We start from the raw sequence: 23833 nt of genomic DNA on the forward strand, positions 1-23833 counted from the left end.
TGGGCTTTATAGTGGTGGTGTCCTGTCTGGTGATTGGTTGTTCTGTGTCGTGTGTGTTCATTGGTTATCCTGTGTGTCAATCACTGCCTATCTGCATCTTATGATATACATGAGTGGATATTATGACAGTCACCCCATTCACTTGAGGTCCCAAATTCTACAATGCCCTCCCCATGCTGTAGTCAGTTCACACTTTCACCAAGTTTCTCTCAAGCTAAAAGTGGCAGGGAAACAGCTAACAAATGGCATATGCTGAAAGCTGCCAGCTCCAGGAGGATTTGTCCTTTTTTAGTTGGGTTTTCCTGTTCTAACTGTTGCACAATATGAAGTGTATCAAATACTGTTGCGCATCTATCGGCGTGGGTCTTAAAATCAGAAAGCCAATGTGCCATAGATCTAGCTCTGTGTTGATCAAAGAACAACTGTTAGAGTTGAAATGATTAATTTAAATTTTACAGTTTAAAAATATAAACTTAACTGTGGTAGTTGGTATTAGGGGTATTACAGTACCCTGGTTGAGGCTGTAAGACCATTGGTGTGGGAGGTACCTGAGACAGCAAGATCATTGGTGAAGTCTGCCTGCTGGTTCCGCCCAGTAAAGCGGAGTAGAAGAGTCTGTGTCTCCCCAGCTGCTGCATTCTGTACCTGCGCTGCTGGGTGAAACATCTAGTCCAATAAAGCCTTCAATTGTCATCCAATCTCACTTCTGGAGTCATTGATCGAGCATCATCAACATCTTTTAATGTTGAAGTACCATAATTTGCAGAGCATGCCAGGCAATTTTATTCACTCAAAGCAAGTCAAAAATGCTAAAACTGCCCCGGTGTCCACAAATAAATAAAACCAAAAGAATATATTACAGCAAATCTTACTTTCCCTTTTTGATGGTGTTTCTTCCCAAGAGAGCATCCAGGACTGGCTCCACCGTCTCACTAATATTTTCAAGTAATAAAGTGTCTCCATTGGATACGGCATGTTCAATACTATCAAGGTAACTGTGTGTCCAATAAGTAAGGATAAAATGTTAATTTCTTGTGTAGCTTTGAAAAGTAGTTAAAAACATGATAATCGCCTAGAAAATTAGATCATGCTAGAATTGGTGTCCAGTTGGTTGCAGCATATCTTACATATGCCTAATGAGGCCAATGCAGGACCATGAGAATTTGTATGTTGTCAGTGAGTGGACAGTGCCAATTTTAGCTCCAGGGGAAATTTATCACTTCTGGGAGGTACCATGATTGACAGGTGTCCAAGAGCCTGAAGAAAATTGATGGGAGGGACGTAAGAGGGAGGGAACCCAAGTGGTTGCCAATAGAATTAAATGTAGATCTGGGAGGAATCATACCTGTTCTCTCGCTGCACAGTAAGGCAAGTACAAGCAAAACTTACTTTATCGGCAATGGGCTCAATGGCCCCATTATCTGCCAGGTGCCTGGGAATGTTAACTTCACTGTGTGCACTGCATTTGGTGGTTTTACATAATCTAATTTTGCAAAACGTGCAATAAACATCCCCATATTTGCACATATTTCAGGCACATGCCATGGGCACCTACAGAGAGCGTTGACCAAAATGGTGAGCAGAGTCCTTCTGTGGCAGAATGAATGCTTGCCGCTGACTATATTGGACTCTTAGGGGCCTGTACTACACCTGTAATGCTGCCACAGCATGATCCAACTTCTAAGCCAACAGTTCTGAATACAGCTTATAGTTTGTAGAAAAGTATAATGACCATATCAGTTTCAGAAATTAACCAAGATTCGACAGACTGTTAATAAAAGGGATATAATAAATTAATTGCAGTAATAATGCCTAAGACGAGCCTGTGGGTCAGAAGAAAATTACAATTGAGGGAGATCCTTCAACTCATGTTGGGATTTTTGGCAATGGTCCTATTACAGCCATGATGGATAGAGGGCCCATCATTTTACTATAGTAGAAACTACACATGCCAGTGAATCTTGTCTGGTTTTGCCTCCAGAAATTAAGAACAATATGAATTTCCCTCAGAGTTCATTCGTGATAGGATCGGCATAGGTCTGGAGATCTGCTCCTTCTGAAGTTTTTACAGAACCTGAGTCAGAGTTGCTGTGGCAATGCACTTTTACATGCCAGTTGTAGTCTGGAGCCAGAGATAGCGAAAATAGGGGCTCCAACATTCTATCCATCACATGGCTGACTAGGAATCTTTCCTGTTCTAGGAATCTTTCCTGTTCTTACCACCTGTCATTAGTTTATGGTGGAAAGGTTTGCAGGTTGACACTCAACCTGTTTGACAAAGTTCCACACTAAGGTAGAAAGGTGAAGCCAAAGTCATTTATCACAGAACAGTGTACTCAAGTTAGTGGTAACTAATAAATAATTCACAATAGTAATTAATAATAAATAATTAACATTCTTACCACTATAGATCATGACCAGAATTCTCCGTCCATTCACAACAGTGGCATCTCCAGTCCCGCTGCAGTGAATGGAGGTTTGGCTGAGCACCAAATTCTCTGTTCTCACTGGCAGCAATGGCCAATATTTTTTTGGATCATGTCAAATGTATAGTTTCTGCACCCACGAAGCTATAATTGCACAAATTAATTTCAATAGTCTTGTTTATAACTCCCACTACTGGCAAACAATGTAACTTTCTGTTGCTAAAACAAAATAATGGTGTGACTGAACATAGGAGCAGGAGAAAGCCATTCAGCCTTTTGAGCCTGCCCCGCCATTCATTATTAACATGGCTGATCATCCAACTCAATACACTCTTCCTGCCTTTCCCCCATATGATTTGATCCCTTTAGCCTGAAAAGCTATATTTAACTCCTTCTTGAAGACATACAGGGTGCAATCTACTCAAATGGGAAGAGTCCCGTAGCAACTGCATTTAGAGGGTTGTTTCCCAGCGCTCGGAGCACCGAGAAACACCATGCTTTTGAACTCCTATTTGGGTAGATACATGGCCTCAGTGGGCAATGCTCCAACAAGGCTGCATTCAGTCCCATTTTCTGAGGAGCTCTGTCCTCAGTGTAGAAGGGGACACCATTTTTAAATGCTGCCCCGATCTCTTGACCTTCCAACGCCTCCCCCAAACCCTCCCAAAGCCCCAACTCACCTATAAGGGGTCCTCAGGTCCCCCGCACGCAGACAGGGTATCCCTGGCCACAATCCTCTTTGCAGGAAAAATGCCGACTTGGTATTGCCAGCCTGGCACCCTGGCAGTGCCAAGGTGTAAGTGCAACCAGGGCACCTTGGCAGTGCCAGGCTGGAATCCAGGTGGCACTGTCAGTGTGCTAGGCTGTTAGTGCCAGGTGCTACCCTGCCCAGAGGCAAAGCATCTGGGGCCTCTGATCCCTTGGAAGTGCCATTCTGTCTGGTCCCCGTTTGTGGAGACCAACACTGGACGGCACTCACCTAAAACCACCCAAGGCAAGGGTGTTAGATCCCATGTCTTGGGTAGATCGTGGGAATGCACATTAGAGTGAGACTAGCTGTCTCACTCTAACATGCAGATTTGCAAAAAATTAATCCCACCCACAATGGGCGTTGCGACGACTCACAAGATCGCGTTAGATCTCGCGAGACATGGCGAGCCAGGTTGATTCCAGAAGAGTGGTTTCCTGGCATCTACCGGCCGTGCCGTGGTGCCTTTCAGGCATGATGCAGCAGTAGATTGTGCCCACGATGTTTTGTTCTCAACTGCTTTCTGGGGTAGTGAGTTCTCTGGGTGAAGAAATGACTCCTAATCTCAGTCCTATTTGTTTTGCCCTGTATCTTTAGATAGTAACTCCTGGTTTTAGACTGGTCCGCCATCAGGGACATCCTTCCTGCATCTACCCTGTCTAATCCTGTTCAAATTTTAAAGATTTCTATGAGATCCCCCCTCATTCTTCTGAACTCCAGCAAATATAATCCTACCGACTTCAATCTTTCTTCGACATCAGTCTTTCCATCCCAGGTATCAATCTGGTAAACCTTTGCTGCACTTCCTTTCTAGCAAGAACATCCTTTCTTGCGCTTTTCAAGGAGACACATCCGGAGTGAGGCACATCTAGAGTGGGAATTGCAACCTGGTAATTTGGTGCAGTGAGGTAATTCAGTGCAGAGTGGGAGAAGGTGCTTTTTCGGAGGTTCTTTTTAACCCTGGTAAGTGACTGGTAAGTAGTTTTTCTTTTCATTGTCTAATTTATTTATTTTTATTTTGAAATTGTAGTTGTATAAGTTTACCTAAGGTTTAAGACATGGCAGGAGATCCCAGACCCGTGTCATGCTCCTTGTGTGCGATGTGGGAGCTCAGGGACACGTCCACTGTCCCTGGCTCCTTCACGTGCAAGACGTGTGTTCAGTTGCAGCTCCTGTTAGACCGCTTGATGGCTCTGGAGCTGCAGATGGACTCACTTTGGAGCATCCGCGATGCTGAGGAGGTCGTGGATAGCACGTTTAGCGAGTTGGTCACACCGCAGGTGAAGCTTACTGAGGGAGATAGAAAATGGGTGACCAAAAGACAGAGCAAGAGTAGGAAGGCAGTGCAGGTGTCCCCTGCGGTCATCTCCCTGCAAAACAGATATACCGCTTTGGATACTGTCGAGGGAGATGGCTCACCAGGGGAAGGCAGCAGCAGCAATGTTCATGGCACCATGGCTAGCTCTGCTGCACAGCAGGGCAGGAAGAAAAATGGCAGGGCTATAGTGATAGGGGACTCGATTGTAAGGGGAATAGACAGGCGGTTCTGTGGACGCAATCGATACTCCAGGATGGTATGTTGCCTCCCTGGTGCAAGGGTCAAGGATGTCTCGGAGCAGCTGCAGGACATTCGGGGGGGGGGGGGGGGGGGTGTGGGGGGGGGGGGGGGGGGGGGTGAACAGCCAACTGTCGTGGTGCACATAGGCACCAACGATATAGGTAAAAAACGGGATGAGGTCCTACAAGCGGAATTCAGGGAGTTAGGAGTTAAACTAAAAAGTAGGACCTCAAAGGTAGTAATCTCAGGATTGCTACCAGCGCCACGAGCTAGTCAGAGTAGGAATGTCAGGATAGATAGGATCAATGCGTGGCTCGAGAGATGGTGCAAGAGGGAGGGATTCAAATTCCTGGGGCATTGGGACCGGTTCTGGGGGAGGTGGGACCAGTACAAACCGGATGGTCTGCACCTGGGCAGGACTGGAACCGATGTCCTGGGGGGGGGGGGGGGGGGGGGGGGGGGAGGGTGTTTGCTAGAGCTGTTGGGGAGGGTTTAAACTAATGTGGCAGGGGGATGGGAACCGATGCAGGAAGTTGGAAGGTAGTAAAACAGAGACAGAAGCAAAAGGAAGAAAGGGGAAAAGTGCAAGGCAGAGAAGACATAGTCAAAAATCAAAAAGGGCGACAGTACAAGGTACAGTGACTGAGGGGAGCTCAGTGAATAGGCCCAGTAATACTAAAAGGAATAAAACTGGAGATGTTAAGATTCAAAACAGAGGTAAAAAAACCAACAAAAGTGTACTTTACCTGAATGCTCGTAGTATTCGGAGTAAAGTAAATGAGTTGATGGCACATCGTGAATGACTATGATTTAGTGGCCATTACTGAAACATGGTTAAAGGATGGTCACTACTGGGAGTTAAATATCCGAGGGTATCAAACTATTCGGAAGGACAGAGTGGATGGTAAGGGAGGTGGTGTTGCTCTGTTATTTAAGGATGACATCCGGGCAATAGTAAGGGATGACATCGGTGCTATGGAGGATAAGATTGAATCCATTTGGATGGAAATCAGGAATAGTAAGGCGAAAAAGTCACTGATAGGAGTAGTCTATCGGCCACCAAATAGTAACGTTATAGTGGGGCAGGCAATAAACAAAGAAATAACTGATGCATGTAGAAATGGTACAGCAGTTATCATGGGGGATTTTAATCTACATGTCGATTGGTTTAACCAGGTCGGTCAAGGCAACCTTGAGGAGGAGTTTATAGAATGTATCCGCGATAGTTTCCTAGAACAGTATGTAATGGAACCTACGAGGGAACAAGCGGTCCTAGATCTTGTCCTGTGTAATGAGACAGGATTGATTAATGATCTCATAGTTAGGGATCCTCTCGGAAGGAGCGATCACAATATGGTGGAATTGAAAATACAGATGGAGGGTGAGAAAGTAAAATCAAATGCTAGTGTTTTGTGTTTAAACAAAGGAGATTATAATGGGATGAGAGAAGAACTAGCTAAGGTAGACTGGGAGCAAAGACTTTATGGTGGAACAGTTGAGGAACAGTGGAGAACCTTCCAAGTGATTTTTCACAGTGCTCAGCAAAGGTTTATACCAACAAAAAGGAAGGACGGTAGAAAGAGGGAAAATCGACCGTGGATATCTAAGGAAATAAGGGAGAGTATCAAATTGAAGGAAAAAGCATGTAAAGTGGCAAAGATTGGTGGGAGACTAGAGGACTGGGAAATCTTTAGGGGGCAACAGAAAGCTACTAAAAAAGCTATAAAGAAGAGTAAGATAGCGTATGAGAGTAAACTTGCTCAGAATATAAAAACAGACAGTAAAAGTTTTTACAAATATATAAAACAAAAAAGAGTGGCTAAGGTAAATATTGGTCCTTTAGAGGATGAGAAGGGAGTTTTAACAATGGGAGATGAGGAAATGGCTGAGGAACTGAACAGGTTTTTTGGGTCGGTCTTCACAGTGGAAGACACAAATAAAATGCCAGCGACTGATAGAAATGAGGCTATGGCAGGTGAGGACCTTGAGAGGATTGTTATCACTAAGGAGGTAGTGATGGGCAACCTAATGGGGCTAAAGATAGACAAGTCTCCTGGCCCTGATGGAATGCATCCCAGAGTGCTAAAAGAAATGGCTAGGGAAATTGCAGATGCGCTAATGATGATTTACCAAAATTCACTAGACTCTGGGGTGGTCCCAGTGGATTGGAAATTAGCCAACGTGACACCACTGTTTAAAAAAGGAGGTAGGCAGAGAGCAGGAAATTATAGGCCAGTGAGCTTAACTTCGGTAGTAGGGAAGATGCTGGAATCTATCATCAAGGAAGAAATAGCGAGGCACCTGGATAGAAATTTTCCCATTGGGCAGACGCAGCATGGGTTCATAAAGGGCAGGTCATGCCTAACTAATTTAGTGGAATTACTAAATTTAGTGGAATTTTCAGTTAAGAATCAAGTGCATTGTTAATTAATAATAATCTTTATTGTCACAAGTAGGCTTATATTAACACTACAATGAAGTTACTGTGAAAAGCCCCTAGATGCCACATTCTGATGCCTGTTCGGGTACATAGAGGGAGAATTCAGAATGTCCAAATTCTCTAACAGCACGTCTTTTGGGACTTGTGGGAGGAAACTGGATAGAAATTGTCCCATTGGGCAGACGCAGCATGGGTTCATAAAGGGCAGGTCATGCCTAACTAATTTAGTGGAATTTTTTGAGGACATTACCAGTGCAGTAGATAATGGGGAGCCAATGGATGTGGTATATCTGGATTTCCAGAAAGCCTTTGACAAGGTGCCACCCAAAAGGTTGCTGCATAAGATAAAGATGCATGGCATTAAGGGTAAAGTAGTAGCATGGATAGATGATTGGTTAATTAATAGAAAGCAAAGAGTGGGGATTAATGGGTGTTTCTCTGGTTGGCAATCAGTAGCTAGTGGTGTCCCTCAGGGATCCATGTTGGGCCCACAATTGTTCACAATTTACATAGATGATTTGGAGTTGGGGACCAAGGGCAATGTGTCCAAGTTTGCAGATGACACTAAGGTGAGTGGTAAAGCGAAAAGTGCAGAGGATACTGGAAGTCTGCAGAGGGATTTGGATAGTTTAAGTGAATGGGCTAGGGTCTGGCAGTTGGAATACAATGTTGACAAATGTGAGGTTATCCATTTTGGTAGGAATAACAGCAAACGGGATTATTATTTAAACGATAAAATATTAAAACATGCCGCTGTGCAGAGAGACCTGGGTGTGCTAGTGCATGAGTCACAGAAAGTTGGTTTACAGGTGCAACAGGTGATTAAGAAGGCAAATGGAATTTTGTCCTTCATTGCTAGAGGGATGGAGTTTAAGACTAGGGAGGTTATGTTGCAATTGTATACGGTGTTAGTGAGGCCACACCTGGAGTATTGTGTTCAGTTTTGGTCTCCTTACTTGAGAAAGGACATACTGGCACTGGAGGGTGTGCAGAGGAGATTCACTAGGTTAATCCCAGAGCTGAAGGGGTTGGATTATGAGGAGAGGTTGAGTAGGCTGGGACTGTACTCGTTGGAATTTAGAAGGATGAGGGGGATTCTTATAGAAACATTTAAAATTATGAAGGGAATAGATAGGATAGATGCGGGCAGGTTGTTTCCACTGGCGGGTGAAAGCAGAACTAGGGGACATAACCTCAAAATAAGGGGAAGTAGATTTAGGACTGAGTTTAGGAGGAACTTCTTCACCCAAAGGGTTGTGAATCTATGGAATTCCTTGCCCAGTGAAGCAGTTGAGGCTCCTTCATTACATGTTTTTAAGGTAAAGATAGTTAGTTTTTTGAAGAATAAAGGGATTAAGGGTTATGGTGTTCGGGCCGGAAAGTGGAGCTGAGCCCACAAAAGATCAGCCATGATCTCATTGAATGGCGGAGTGGGCTCGAGGGGCCAGATGGCCTGCTCCTGGTTCTTATGTTCTCAGATATGGAGATGAAAACTGCACACAATATTCAAGTTGTAGTCTCACCAATACATTCCTGCTCCGACACTTGCTATGAAGTCCAGCACACCATTCTTCTCTTTTTTTTATAAATTGAATGTAAAAATTGAAAGTATCCAATCCATTTTTTTTCCCAATTAAGGGACAATTATGTTCTATGAAGTGAGAATTTAGCGTGACCAATCTACCTACCCTGCACATCTTTGGGTTGTGAGGATGAGACTCACATAGACAAATGGAGAATGCGCAAACTCCATATGGACAGTGACCCAGGACTGGGATTGAACCCAGGTCCTCGGCGCAGTCAGGTAGCAGTGCTAACCACTGGGCTACCTAGTCACCCCCATTTGCCTTTTTAAAAAAATATAAATGTTTTTTATTGGGTTTTCGAACATAGTATATTTACAGGTGGACACAAAAAAGAAAGAAAAAATGAGCGGCTATTATACACAAGATAAAAATAACAACGCTATACAGTCAGCAAAATCACGTAATTAACAAGTAAAGAGAAATATGCAGTGGGAGGGGGGAACTGGGGAGGTATATATACATCGAGGTACTGGTGGGACAATTACAGTACATCTGTACGCCCATCTTGTGCATTCTTTCATTTTTATACATTTTCATTTTTGTCATGTGCAGAGAGAGTGAACACAACCCCGGTGGCAATACCAAAGAGGATCTGGGTGGCGGTGGGGGGGGGGGGGGGGAGGTGGTTACTTGCTTCTCCTGGTCGGCCTTTGCTGCCATTGTGGTTGCGCATTCTCCTCTGCTTTGGCAGTTCATAATTTCTTCCTCCTGTACTTTCTTACTCTCTGTCACTGTGTTTGCCGTGGTTGTTGACGTTTCCTGTGCTCACCTTCCAGTTTGTGTTCCCTTGTCTTCCCCCCTCTGGTTCCCCTCTATTGTTCTGTGCCTCCTCTCTTTCCTTCTTCCCCCCTGACCCCTGCCCCCTTATCCCCCCTTGCCCCCCACTCCCCCCCCTCTCCTTCCCTGCAGTTCACCTTCCTTTTCTCTTGAGTTTGCTATCCCCCTGCACTGCTCCCCCCACTCCCCCATCCCCGGGTCTTTCCCTCCTTTTCATGCCGTGGCTACTTTTCCCTGCCTCTTGGCTACTTGATTATTCTTCAGCTTGTTTGTTGGCTACAAACTGGTCCCGGAACAAATGGATGAATGGCTCCCACGTTCTGTGGAAGCCGTCGTCTGACCCTCGGATGGCGAATTTGATTTTCTCCATTTGGAGAAATTCTGACAGGTTGGACAGCCAGTCTGCAGCTCTGGGTGGTGCTGCTGATCGCCAGCCAAGCAGGATTCTACGGCGGGCGATCAGGGAAGCAAAGGGAAGGGCGTCCGCCCTCCTCCCCTTGAATAGATCTGGCTGGTCTGATACCCTGAAGCCCGCCACTTTCGGGCATGGTTCCACCCTCATCCCCACCACTTTGGACATTGCCTCAAAGAAAGCTGTCCAGCACCCAACAAGTCTGGGGCAAGACCAGAATATGTGGCCGTGGTTGGTCGGGCCTCCTTGGCACCGTTCACATCTGTTCTCTGATGTGTTATGTACTCTGGGATAACACAGGCTCAACTGGATGCAGCTTTAACCAAAAGATACTCCAGACCTTGAAGTTAGTTCAATCTGATTTATTGAACCAGTAGCACAGTCAGCACAGTTCTCTATGAGTTTGACTCTCTGCTAACCTCAGTGTGGTTATTCTGTCTGACTGAACCAGACTAGCTCTTAGCCACGTGCTGGAGGTGTGATACTGTAAATACACCCTGACTCACTCTGTAGATGTTCATTAGTGGAAAGAGGTGGAGTGTGAGTGCCTCGTGCCTTTTATAGTGAGATACCACCCCTGAGTGTCCTGCCTGCTCATTGGTCATGTCCTGTTCTCTGTATTCATTAGCTGCCTCTCTGCGTATCATTATTTGCATATCTGCATATCATGACATTCTCCACCTCCGTGAAGAACCTCGCAGCCGCCATGCGAGGTCCCCGAACGATGTGAGCACACGCGAGTGATGGCGACAGATCTCAGCCCACCGGGGGTGGAACATCGGGGAAGTGCCGCAGGTGACATCCTGAGGCCGTCCATGTGGCCTGCGGCGTGCTCCTGACAAAAGCAGGGTGGAGCATCGCAAAAATGGCACCGCCCCCGATTCCAGCATAAACGTGGATTTTCCAGCCGATTGCCGAACGCGATGTCGAAGATCGAAAAATCCCGCCCATTATATTTATATGACTACTCTGTGGTGCCATCTAGAGTTGAGATAGATGAACATCACCTTGTTAACCTTTTACACTCCCTACATTATACATATCATCACAATATGATATAGGAGATTGCCAGAAAAAGGGTTGAGGACCCAATACTGGGTGACTCAAGAAACAGAAAAACGCTGTAATGAGAAGATGGAAATGTTGATATTCTGAGAGAATGTGCTCAAGATCGTACTTTATCCAAAACCATTTTAGGAAGAAATAGATTTAGGCAAACTTTGCTTATGCATGTAAATTAAATGTTAATAATTTACAAATTATATTAGTTTAAGAGATCTTTCTATTTGGAGCAACTATACATACCCTCTTTGTCCAAGTCTTATTATTTTCAAATCATCTCCATACTTCCTTTTAATCCATTTAATCCCCTGAAGCTGTGCATCAATAATTAGAGGCCAACGCTCTGTGTTACAGAGGATTGTAGCATTTTCAGATGATGTCCGGTCACTAGGCAATCCCTGATTATTCCAGCCAGCAATGTCAACATCATCAGTCAGAAGAGAAAGTGGATCTAAGTTTTCAGTTATTGGAATTGGCACCTGAAATAATTACCCAAAAAATAATGCTGTAGATATCTTAAATCTGATTGGAACTTGCATTAACAGTAACAAAAACTTGCAAGGTTTTGGTTAACATTAAGTTTCAGATGTAGTCTTTTTTTCTTTTTCAGTTCCTGTGTTCTAAATCCAGTGAAAACCTGCATTTTTATCCCATGATCATTATGAATACTTTAGTGGATATTAACACATGCATGAGAAGCTGTAACTGTTAACAAACATTCAGAAGGGTAGTTTAAAAATATTGTTGGACTATGGAGATAAACTAAATATCATGGTGTAAAAATAAAATTCGGCCCATTTTTCAGATGGAAAATTAGGTTAGAAATATCCAATTTTGTACAGCTATGTTTAATGTCCCAAGAAAATCTGAAAAACATCATGCCGGATTGGCATTGGGCAATTTTTAGGGAATATGGTGCAAATGGTATTGAGGAGCATAACACCTGTTTTAGTTTCCTCTGAGAATTTGGGCTAACTCGACTGAAGCAGGATTTGGGCCTGCTTCGCTCATACCAGCACAGTTTTAAGCAACCACTATCGAAAAAGGTAGGGACTTTTGTTTCTAAGGTTAATGTGAAGTCATTGCTGATGCCGTTACATTTCCATATCATTGTTTTTTTAAAATAATATTTTATTAAAGGTTTCATATTTAACAAACACGATCTGAACAAGAATACAACGATGACAATTGTTCAAACATGGTACAATTGTCGTCTTAACACAAGAAATCAGAGATACAGAAAAAAAACCAAAGGCTACATCCAAACCACACCCCCCATGTCTTCCCTAACCCCATCAATAACCTTGCCTCCCCCCTAACAGCTGATGGGAATTAACTATTAGAAGTGTGAGATAAATGGCTGCCACCTCAGGTAGAATCCCTCTACTGATCCTCTGATGGTGTACTTGACATTTCCCAGGTATATAAAAGTCCATAAGATGACCCAACCAGGCCGAGGCACGAGGCAGAGTGGATTCTCTCCATTCCATCAGAACTCACCTCCGGGCTATCAGTGAGGCAAAAGCAAGCGCATCCGCCTTCAACCTGGTCCGCAGTCCCGGAAAGTGCGACACCCTGAAATTGGCTACCAACCCACAAGGCTCTAGATCAATGTTATGAACTGCTGACATGGTATTAAAGAAGGAGACTCAAAAGCTCACTATCTTTGGACAAGACCAGAACATGTGCGTATGGTTGGCAGGCCCACGAGGACACCCCTCGCACCTGTCCTCCACTCCATCAAAGAACCCGCTCATCTTACTTCTGGTTAGCTGAGTTCTATGAACCACCTTGAGTTGGACGTAGATGCCAATGCCATGGTCCGCTCATAGATATTCGAGATCCCCCCCCCCCCCCCGCCAGTTCTTGCCAAACGTAAAATTTCCTCCAACAGAGAAGGCTGTGGTGCCAAGGGAAACACAGGGCAAACACCGCGAGCTAAGTCGCACAATTTAAAATATTGGAATAGGTGTGTCCCTAATAGTCAGAATTTCGCTGAGAACTCCTCCCAACTGGCAAAATGTTCAGATAAACAGGTCTCAAAAGCACTCTAGCCCCATCCCTTCCCTTGCCTTAAAAGTTGAATCCAAACCTGATGGTGCATACAAATGATTACCATTTATAGGAACCAGTAATGACAAGGCACTTAGCTGTAATGTTGGCTGAGCTGCCTCTATATCTTCAAAGTGGAGATCATCACTGAGTTTTGTGGTGATCACAAGTTAACTAGATGCAATACAACTGAGCAAACACTAGAGGGAGCACGGGAGAGCCATATAAATAGACCGGGACAGGAAGTGAGGACACACTTCACAGAAGGCAGAACTCGTAGCAGGACACACACACACAAGCAGGCAGGCAGGCAGGCAAGCAGCACTTGAGGTAGCCGTAGGTTAAGGTCTGAAGAGAGAACGAATTCACAATAAAGCATCTTCTCCACATCTGAGACTACGAGCTTTATTAAGACACGAGGAACAACACAGGTTTGAGGTATATTTCGTTAGAGAGAGTGGGAGTGGTGCCATTACTGGGGCCGAGGCTCAACCCTTGACACAAACTTGCCTCCATCTTTCACCATATGGTATCCGATTCTCTGTACCACCCCAACACATTCTCCAAGTTGGCCACCCAGTAATACATGAGAAAATTTGGTAGTGCTAGTCACCCCCCCCCCCCCCCCCCCCCCCCCCCCCAACTGTTGGCCCCTCTGGAGGTACACCCTGTGCATTCACGGCACCCTACCCACCCATATAAAGGAATTCACTAACTTGTTCACCCCAGCAAAGAATGTTTTAGCGAGAAAAACAGGAAGGCATTGGAACAAAAATAGAAACCGCGGCAGAATATTCAACTTGATGGTTTGAACTCTGCCCACCAGGGATTAGGGAAGGCTACTCCATCTCTGCAAATCAAGTCTCACTTTATCTAACAAACTTATAAGTTTAGCTTATGGAGCCTATGCCAATCAAATGTCACTTGGATGCCTAGATACCAGAAGCTACCTCTGGATCGACAGAAGGGCAGTATCCACAGATTGGTTCCCCCGCCTGGGAGATTAACTGGAAAGTATTCACTTTTTCCCAGGTTTAACTTATAGCCCAAAAAGGAGACAATGCCCCTCAGCAATCTCATAATTACGTCTATAGAGGCGACCGGATCTGTGACATACATGTATTATTGCGAGTTCTAGTGCCTGACATCTAAACTCAGTTATCAGCAGAAATAGGAGGAAGGCATGTTCATCAATTCAACAGTAATTTAAAAGTCCATACTAGTTCTCTGAAGCAATTTTAAACATCATCATACCTCCATTTTTTGCAGATAAGGCAGCCAGTGTTCATACAGAAGATCATTTCTATATTTTTTTGTGAAGTATCCAACATAAGAAACAAAGGCTGTAACAAGAAGCACATCACCACACAATGTTTCTTCCTGTTCCTTGAACTTCGCCACAGAATCACCCCAGCGGATCTTCTCTGACACCAAACCTCCAACAAGTCTGTAAAAAGATCATTTTTAAAAATGCAAATATCCTCTATATCCTTCTTTTTGTCCAGTTTGTATAATAATAATTATAGGCTAGGAGAAAGGGTAGGAAAATTATTTGTTTTTTACGATTGTTATTCTAAATCATGGACTAGCAGATGTGCCAGTAAGACTCAGGTACATGTAGTCGATGTCTTCTGTGAAACCAGTGAGAAAAAAAAATCAAAGTTGCTGTTCCAAATGTCTCTTAACTGAATTCTTGTGCCAATTAGGAGAAAGTACTTTAATTCATTTTGGCCCTTCATATAATGCTGTCAAGCACTTCACAACCAATTAATTACTTATGAAGTGTAGTCACTGACTTGAAAAATCCTTTCACAAAATCAGTGAACACCGAGAATGCCAATGGTCTCACTATGCCTATTCTGAAAGCAAGAAGGACCATTGTGTGAATTTTGGCCTGGAATTTCCTCTCAGCAGCAAGGCGTTGGTGTTCACTGTTTGTTACACAAAAAATCCTAAGGTTATACAATTTACTCTCTAATAATAATCCTAATGATATATAGATATATGTGGCAGTGTGGGCGGAATTCTCCGCTCCCGGGAAAAATCATGAAGGCCGTCATGAACGAGGCCGAGTTTCACGACGGCCTCGGAGGCCGCTCCTCTCACCGTATTCACCCCCACCCGGGGGGCTAGGAACGGCGCTCCGTTATTCTCGGCCGCCGGGCCTTGACGCTTGCGTCAAGGCGGTGCGCCGAGAATGACGTGACGGCGGCACCTATGTGACGTCAGCCGCGCATGCGCAGGTTGGCCGGCTCCAACCCGTGCATGCGCGGCTGACGTCACGACGGCTGACGGCTCAAACCCGCGCATGCGCGGTGGCCGTCTTCCCCTCCGCTGCCCCGCAAGACGTGGTGGCTTGATCTTGCGGGGCAGCGGAGGGGAAAAAGTGCGTCGCTTTGAGACGCTGGCCCGACGGTCGGTGGGCACCGATCGCGGGCCAGTCCCCTCCCGAGCACGGCCGTGGTGCTCACTCCCCTCTCCGCCCCCCACAAGCTTGAAACGGGCCTTTGGCGCCCATGTTCACGACGGCAGCGACCAGGTGTGGTTGCCGCCGTTGTGAACCGGTCGGGAAAGGCAGGCCGCTCGGCCCATCCGGGCTGGAGAATCGCCGGTCGGCGTGAAAAATGGCGAGCGCCGATTCTTCCGAGCGGGGGATGGGAGAATCGCGGGGGGCGCCAGGCGGGCGTGAAATGAGTCGCCCGGCCCTTTCGCGATTCTCCCACCCAGCGTGAGGAGTGGAGAATCGTGCCCTAAGTCTCTGTAATAACCCTCACGAGGCCCATAGGGATGACCTGATTGATCTCCTTCTGGGGCTCGTGGAATACAATGGGCGGAGACCTATCAGCTGGGGCTCATGCAATCAACCCTTACAAGCCACGCTGGAATGGAAACGGTATGATCGGTAGTCCCGGTTGGGACTTGTTGGATTTATTAACTGTTTAGGGCCCTTTAAAAAATCAACTAAATACATATTGGTAAATAAAATGATTCTTGGAAATACTTAGTCTGCAAAATGTTTAACCAAAGTTATAAAAAATGAGTGAACTATTGAACACTTAAGGTTATGTCTACAGATACTAACAATGTTTTGAAGGATGTACTGTGTAAGCCTCACCTAAAGAAACAATATGGAGGCACATTCATCAGAATTGCACAATCTAGTAACATAATAAGGCGAGACTGTCTAGGTGCAGCAGTAATAACATGGCAACCCAATGGATATTGTTGGCGGAACAGTCCTTGGAGCTAAGAATGGCTATAGAACTATCCCTCTTGCGTGAAAACATGGAAATGGGAGTCCAGGGAACTCCAGGGATTCTTGGACTTGGATGTACATAGCGTTGGCCACCTGCCGTTCCGGCGGGTAACGCCCCCCCCCCCCAAGAGCAAGACCTATGGGACCCAATCGCAACCTGAGCAACGTTGTGGTTAGACCTATTGACCAAGAACCACTGCAGCCCGACAAGACATCTCTCCTGAAGTCCAGGAAGAAGACTCACAACATTGCTGCACTTGTGGTTGCAGGAACCATGGGGGCCAAGAACGGCAGAAGCAACAGCAAATGTGTCACACTTGTCAGGTGACACATTACCAGGGCTCTATATTTAGCCCAGCCCGATGAGGATGATTGCGTGCAATTAAATTGTATTACGGCATCACAATTAGCCCCACTCAAGATAACCACCCAAGTGAATGGCTACCCCTCAGATATGGAAAAAGATACAGGGCTGCTGTCTCAATCATTGGACAACAAACTTACTGGAAAATTTGTTTCGGGATCCAGCACTTGGGCCTAAGGGACACTAAGGCACAGTTAGCGATGTACACTGGAGAACCATTAACATTGGACAACAATCAGTTCAACAGACACTGGTAGTGGTCCAGGGTTCTGGACCCAGTCTTCTGGTTTGTGGCTGGTTACAGAGACTCTGCCTAGATTGGCAACAGATCTTTAGAATGGGTACGGGCAGATTGAGGTCCTGGGGAAATATCCGGAAGTCTACCAAGACAGCTAAGTTTACTTTGATCCAGCTGCCCAACACAAGTATTTCAGGGCCAGCCTAGAACATAGAACATAGAACGATACAGCGCAGTACAGGCCCTTCGGCCCTCGATGTTGCACCGACATGGAAAAAAAAAAACTAAAGGCCATCTAACCTACACTATGCCCTTATCATCCATATGCTTATCCAATAAATTTTTAAATGCCCTCAATGTTGGCGAGTTCACTACTGTTGCAGGTAGGGCATTCCACGGCCTCACCACTCTTTGCGTAAAAAACCCACCTCTGACCTCTGTCCTATATCTATTACCCCTCAATTTAAGGCTATGTCCCCTCGTGCTAGCCACCTCCATCCGCGGGAGAAGGCTCTCGCTGTCCACCCTATCTAACCCTCTGATCATTTTGTATGCCTCTATTAAGTCACCTCTTAACCTTCTTCTCTCTAACGAAAACAACCTCAAGTCCATCAGCCTTTCCTCATAAGATTTTCCCTCCATACCAGGCAACATCCTGGTAAATCTCCTCTGCACCCGTTCCAAAGCTTCCACGTCCTTCCTATAATGAGGCGACCAGAACTGTACGCAATACTCCAAATGCGGCCGTACCAGAGTTTGGTACAGCTGCATCATGACCTCATGGCTCCGGAACTCAATCCCTCTACCAATAAAGGCCAACACACCATAGGCCTTCTTCACAACCCTATCAACCTGGGTGGCAACTTTCAGGGATCTATGTACATGGACACCGAGATCCCTCTGCTCATCCACACTACCAAGAATTTTACCATTAGCCAAATATTCCGCATTCCTGTTATTCTTTCCAAAGTGAATCACCTCACACTTCTCCACATTAAACTCCATTTGCCACCTCTCAGCCCAGCTCTGCAGCTTATCTATGTCCCTCTGTAACCTGCAACATCCTTCCGCACTGTCTACAACTCCACCGACTTTAGTGTCGTCTGCAAATTTACTCACCCATCCTTCTGCGCCCTCCTCTAGGTCATTTATAAAAATGACAAACAGCAACGGCCCCAGAACAGATCCTTGTGGTACGCCACTCGTAACTGAACTCCATTCTGAACATTTCCCATCAACTACCACTCTCTGTCTTCTTTCAACTAGCCAATTTCTGATCCACATCTCTAAATCACCCTCAATCCCCAGCCTCCGTATTTTCTGCAATAGCCGACCGTGGGGAACCTTATCAAACGCTTTACTGAAATCCATATACACCACATCAACTGCTCTACCCTCGTCTACCTGTTCAGTCACCTTCTCAAAGAACTCGATAAGGTTTGTGAGGCATGACCTACCCTTCACAAAACCATGCTGACTATCCCTAATCATATTATTCCTATCTAGATGATTATAAATCGTATCTTTTATAATCCTCTCCAAGACTTTACCCACCACAGACGTTAGGCTCACCGGCCTATAGTTACCGGGGTTATCTCTACTCCCCTTCTTGAACAAAGGGACCACATTTGCTATCCTCCAGTCCTCTGGCACTATTCCTGTAGCCAATGATGACCTAAAAATCAAAGCCAAAGGCTCAGCAATCTCTTCCCTGGCTTCCCAGAGAATCCTAGGATAAATCCCATCCGGCCCCGGGGACTTATCTATTTTCACCTTGTCCAGAATTGCCAACACTTCTTCCCTACGCACCTCAATGCCATCTATTCTAATAGCCTGGGTCTCAGCATTCTCCTCCACAATATTATCTTTTTCTTGAGTGAATACTGACGAAAAGTATTCATTTAGTATCTCGCTTATCTCCTCAGCCTCCACACACAACTTCCCACCACTGTCCTTGACTGGCCCTACTCTTACCCTAGTCATTCTTTTATTCCTGACATACCTATAGAAAGCTTTTGGGTTTTCCTTGATCCTACCTGCCAAAGACTTCTCATGTCCCCTCCTTGCTCGTCTCAGCTCTCTCTTTAGATCCTTCCTCGCTTCCTTGTAACTATCAAGCGCCCCAACTGAAACTTCACGCCTCATCTTCACATAGGCCTCCTTCTTCCTCTTAACAAGAGATTCCACTTCTTTGGTAAACCACGGTTCCCTCGCTCGACCCCTTCCTCCCTGCCTGACTGGTACGTACTTATCAAGAACATGCAATAGCTGTTCCTTGAACAAGCTCCACATATCCAGTGTGCCCAACCCTTGCAGCCTACTTCTCCAACCAACACATCCTAAGTCATGTCTAATGGCATCATAATTGCCCTTCCCCCAGCTATAACTCTTGCTCTGCGGGGTATACTTATCCCTTTCCATCACTAACGTAAAGGTCACCGAATTGTGGTCACTGTCTCCAAAGTGTTCACCTACCTCCAGATCTAACACCTGGCCTGGTTCATTACCCAAAACCAAATCCAAAGTGGCCTCACCTCTTGTTGGCCTGTCAACATATTGTGTCAGAAAACCCTCCTGCACACATTGTACAAAGAACGACCCATCCAATGTACTCGAACTATATCTTTTCCAGTCAATATTAGGAAAGTTAAAGTCTCCCATAACAACTACCCTGTTACTTTCGCTCTTTTCCAGAATCATCTTCGCCATCCTTTCCTCTACATCTCTAGAACTATTAGGTGGCCTATAGAAAACTCCCAACAGGGTGACCTCTCCTTTCCTGTTTCTAACCTCAGCCCATACTACCTCGGAAGAAGAGTCCCCATCTTGCATCCTTTCTACCACCGTAATACTGTCCTTGACTAGCAGCGCCACACCTCCCCCTCTTTTGCCCCCTTCTCTGACCTTACTAAAGCACCTAAACCCCGGAACCTGCAACAACCATTCCTGTCCCTGCTCTATCCATGTCTCTGAAATGGCCACAACATCGAAGTCCCAGGTACCAACCCATGCTGCCAGTTCCCCTACCTTATTTCGTATACTCCTGGCATTGAAATAGACACACTTCAAACCACAGACCTGAACACTGCCGCCCTCCTGCGAAGTCAAAACTGTGCTCCTGACCTCTCTACTCTCAATCTCTCGCACCCCAAAACTACAATCCAGGTTCCCATGCCCCTGCTGAATTAGTTTAAACCCCCCCAAAGAGTACTAACAAATCTCCCCCCCAGGATATTGGTGCCCCTCAGGTTCAGATGTAGACCATCCTGTCTATAGAGGTCCCACCTTCCCCAGAAAGAGCCCCAGTTATCCAGAAATCTGAATCCCTCCCGCCTGCACCATCCCTGTAGCCACGTGTTTAATTGCTCTCTCTCCCTATTCCTCATCTCACTATCACGTGGCACGGGCAACAACCCAGAGATAACAACTCTGTTTGTTCTCGCTCTGAGCTTCCATCCTAGCTCCCTAAAGGCCTGCCTGACATCCTTGTCCCCTTTCCTACCTATGTCGTTAGTGCCAATGTGGACTACGACTTGGGGCTGCTCCCCCTCCCCCTTAAGGACCCTGAAAACACGATCCGAGACATCACGTACCCTTGCACCTGGGAGGCAACATACCAAACGTGAGTCTCTCTCGCTCCCACAAAATCTCCTATCTGTGCCCCTGACTATTGAGTCCCCAATTACTAATGTTCTACTCCTTTCCCCCCTTCCCTTCTGAGCAACAGGGACAGACTCCGTGCCAGAGGCCCGTACCCCATGGCTTACCCCTGGTAAGTCGTCCCCCCCACAAGTATCCAAAACGGTATACTTGTTACTCAGGGGAACGACCGCAGGGGGTCCCTGCACTGACTGCTTCTTCCCAGTCCCTCTTACAGTTACCCATCTATCTCCAGTCTTTGGTGTAACTACTTCCCTGAAGCTCCTATCTATGACCCCCTCTGCCTCCCGAATGATCCGAAGTTCATCCAGCTCAAGCTCCAGGTCCCTAACACGGTTTTTGAGGAGCTGGAGTTGGGTGCACTTCCCACAGATGAAATCAGCAGGGACACTGACGGCATCCCTCACCTCAAACATTCTGCAGGAGGAGCATTGTACTGCCTTCCCTGACATCCCCTCTAGATTAAAAAAAACAAGAAAAAGAAAAAGAAAGGAAGAGCTTACCTGATATTACCTCAAACCCTGATCCCGCTGAAAGGTAAGCAAATTTAAAGGCACTCACTCACCTTCACGACAGGCCCCTGCTCCCGCTTCCCAACCACCGTGGGGTGGGGGGGTTGGTTAGAGGAGGAGGTAGGGTGGGAAACACTCACAAAGTGTTTCGGGTTTAACTGTCAGTTGCCAACAGCCCCTCCACAAACCACCTTCAACTTAGGCTGACCGCACTGCACGTATGCAAATTTCCCCAGAACAGCTGATCAGTAGCTCTGCTCTGCTGCCCTCTGCTGGTTGCTTGCCTTTACTCAAACTCCTTGGGTCTTCTTCGCAGGTTCACCTTCGACTTAGGCTGACCGCACTGCACGTATGCAAATTTCCCCAGAACAGCTGATCAGTAGCTCTGCTCTGCTGCCCTCTGCTGGTTGCTTGCCTTTACTCAAACTCCTTGGGTCTTCTTCGCAGGTTCACCTTCGACTTAGGCTGACCGCACTGCACGTATGCAAATTTCCCCAGAACAGCTGATCAGTAGCTCTGCTCTGCTGCCCTCTGCTGGTTGCTTGCCTTTACTCAACCTCCTTGGGTCTTCTTCGCAGGTTCACCTTCGACTTAGGCTGACCGCACTGCACGTATGCAAATTTCCCCAGAACAGCTGATCAGTAGCTCTGCTCTGCTGCCCTCTGCTGGTTGCTTGCCTTTACTCAAACTCCTTGGGTCTTCTTCGCAGGTTCACCTTCGACTTAGGCTGACCGCACTGCACGTATGCAAATTTCCCCAGAACAGCTGATCAGTAGCTCTGCTCTGCTGCCCTCTGCTGGTTGCTTGCCTTTACTCAAACTCCTTGGGTCTTCTTCGCAGGTTCACCTTCGACTTAGGCTGACCGCACTGCACGTATGCAAATTTCCCCAGAACAGCTGATCAGTAGCTCTGCTCTGCTGCCCTCTGCTGGTTGCTTGCCTTTACTAGTCCCATACATCCTGCCTAGTCCCATACATCCTGCTGATGAAGGTGGATGTCGAGCTGAGCCAGCTGGAGAACTTGGGGATTATTTGCCCAGTCCAATTCGCGGAATGGGCAGCACCAGTGATCCCAGTGCACTGTTCACTTGAGTGGTGACTATAAAGTGATGGTCAACAAGGCCTCACGTTTGGATGGCATCCAATACCATGTATGCAAGACCTATATGTAAAGTTGGCTGGGGCCCATTCTTTCTTCCAGATAATCTAGAAGAAATCCTCTACCATTTCACAGAAGTACATGTCTGCTGAAAAGGGGCAAGTACGTCTTCCAGGTGAGAAAGGTCATATACCTGGGATATCAGGTTGACAAGGACAGATTGCACTCAATGGAAGAGGAAATCCGAGTTATTAGGAGGGTCCCAACGTCAAAGGATGCAACAGAGTTAAGGTCAGTCCTAGGGCTCGTTAACTATTATGGAAAAACTATTCCAAATCTGGCAACCATACTGGTCCTGTTACATGCATCTTAAAAGAGCACCAGAAATGGGCATAGAAGACATCACTGGGGGAGACATATGCCAAAGTAAAGCGGCAACTGATATCCTCCAGGCTACTGATGCACTATAACCCATCTAAACCACTCATAAGTGTCATGATATGCAGACATGCAGATAATGATATAAAGACAGGCACGGACAGGCAGCTAATGAACACAGAGAACAGGACATGACCAATGAGCAGGCAGGACACTCAGGGGTGGTGACAAATTAGGTTCCTTTCCCGTTAGTCTGGTCTCAATAAAATTCGAGATGGATTTGTAGGTAACAATTATTATTTATTTTAATCAACTTGTAAGTAGGACCCACTCTATCAAGGAACAGGACACAACTTGGTCTCCTGTAACTTCTCAAGCGAGTGGGAACAAAGGAAACAGAACTTTTCTTACATGCACATTCAAGTGGCATCAAGTTTCACATATATGAGGACTTCCGGTAGCGGCAATGATCAGCTGAGCCGCACGTTCGGAGGCTCCCGGAAAAAACGGACTTTGGGGCTTTTTTAAAGGCCCCCAATGGAGCTTGTGAGGCGAATCCCGACGCGGGAAGAGGCCAGGAGTCGCCCCAGAGGTCCCATGGTGGAGACCAGGAGCGGGGCAGGGAGAGAATCGAAGGAGAAAACACCCGGGAAAAATCGGGACTCGAAGGACAAAATGGCGGCCGGCGAAAGTTTTGAAGAGTTGAAGAAGTGGGTCGAGACAACTCTGCTGCGCTGCTTCCAGGAGATGAAAGTGGAGCTGCTGGAGTCCATCAAGGTAACCAACAGGGAACTGATGGAGACCCAGACGGCCCAGGGGGCTGCGATCCGGGAGCTGCAGCAGCAGGCCGCTGAGAGGGAAGATGAGGTCGTGGCCGTGGTGGGGAAGGTGGAGGTGCACAAGGCGCTCCATAAAAAGTGGCAGGAGCGGTTCGAGGAGCTGGACAACCGGTCAAGGAGGAAGAATTTACGGATCCTGGGCCTCACGGAGGGGCTGGAGGGCCGGACCTAGCGGCCTATGTGGTGATGATGCTGAACACGCTGATGGGGGCTGTGTCCTTCCAGGGGCCCCTGGAGTTGGAGGAGGCCCACAGAATTGTGGCTAGGAGGCCCAAGCCGAACGAGCCGCCGCGGGTGGTGTTGGTGAGGTTCCACCGGTTCGTGGATCGTGAGTGTGTGCTCCGGTGGGCCAAGAAGGAGCGGAGCAGCAAATGGGAGAACACGGAGGTGCGGATCTTCCAGGACTGGAGAGCGGAGGTGGCGAGGC

General features: G+C 46.5%; 1 protein-coding gene across 1 annotated transcript in view; it reads right to left on the reverse strand.

Annotated features, from left to right (window-relative positions):
• The window catches only part of LOC119953684 (dynein heavy chain 17, axonemal-like), an 821504-nt gene that overhangs the window by 109661 nt on the left and 688010 nt on the right, over nucleotides 1-23833 (reverse strand). Inside the window, 3 exon segments of the mRNA XM_038778213.1 lie at nucleotides 873-995; nucleotides 11253-11488; nucleotides 14316-14508. Of these exon segments, the coding sequence (XP_038634141.1) occupies nucleotides 873-995; nucleotides 11253-11488; nucleotides 14316-14508 (552 nt within the window).

The sequence above is a fragment of the Scyliorhinus canicula genome, chromosome 18 (assembly GCF_902713615.1).
Source record: "Scyliorhinus canicula chromosome 18, sScyCan1.1, whole genome shotgun sequence".
In the NCBI taxonomy this organism is placed as follows: domain Eukaryota; kingdom Metazoa; phylum Chordata; class Chondrichthyes; order Carcharhiniformes; family Scyliorhinidae; genus Scyliorhinus; species Scyliorhinus canicula.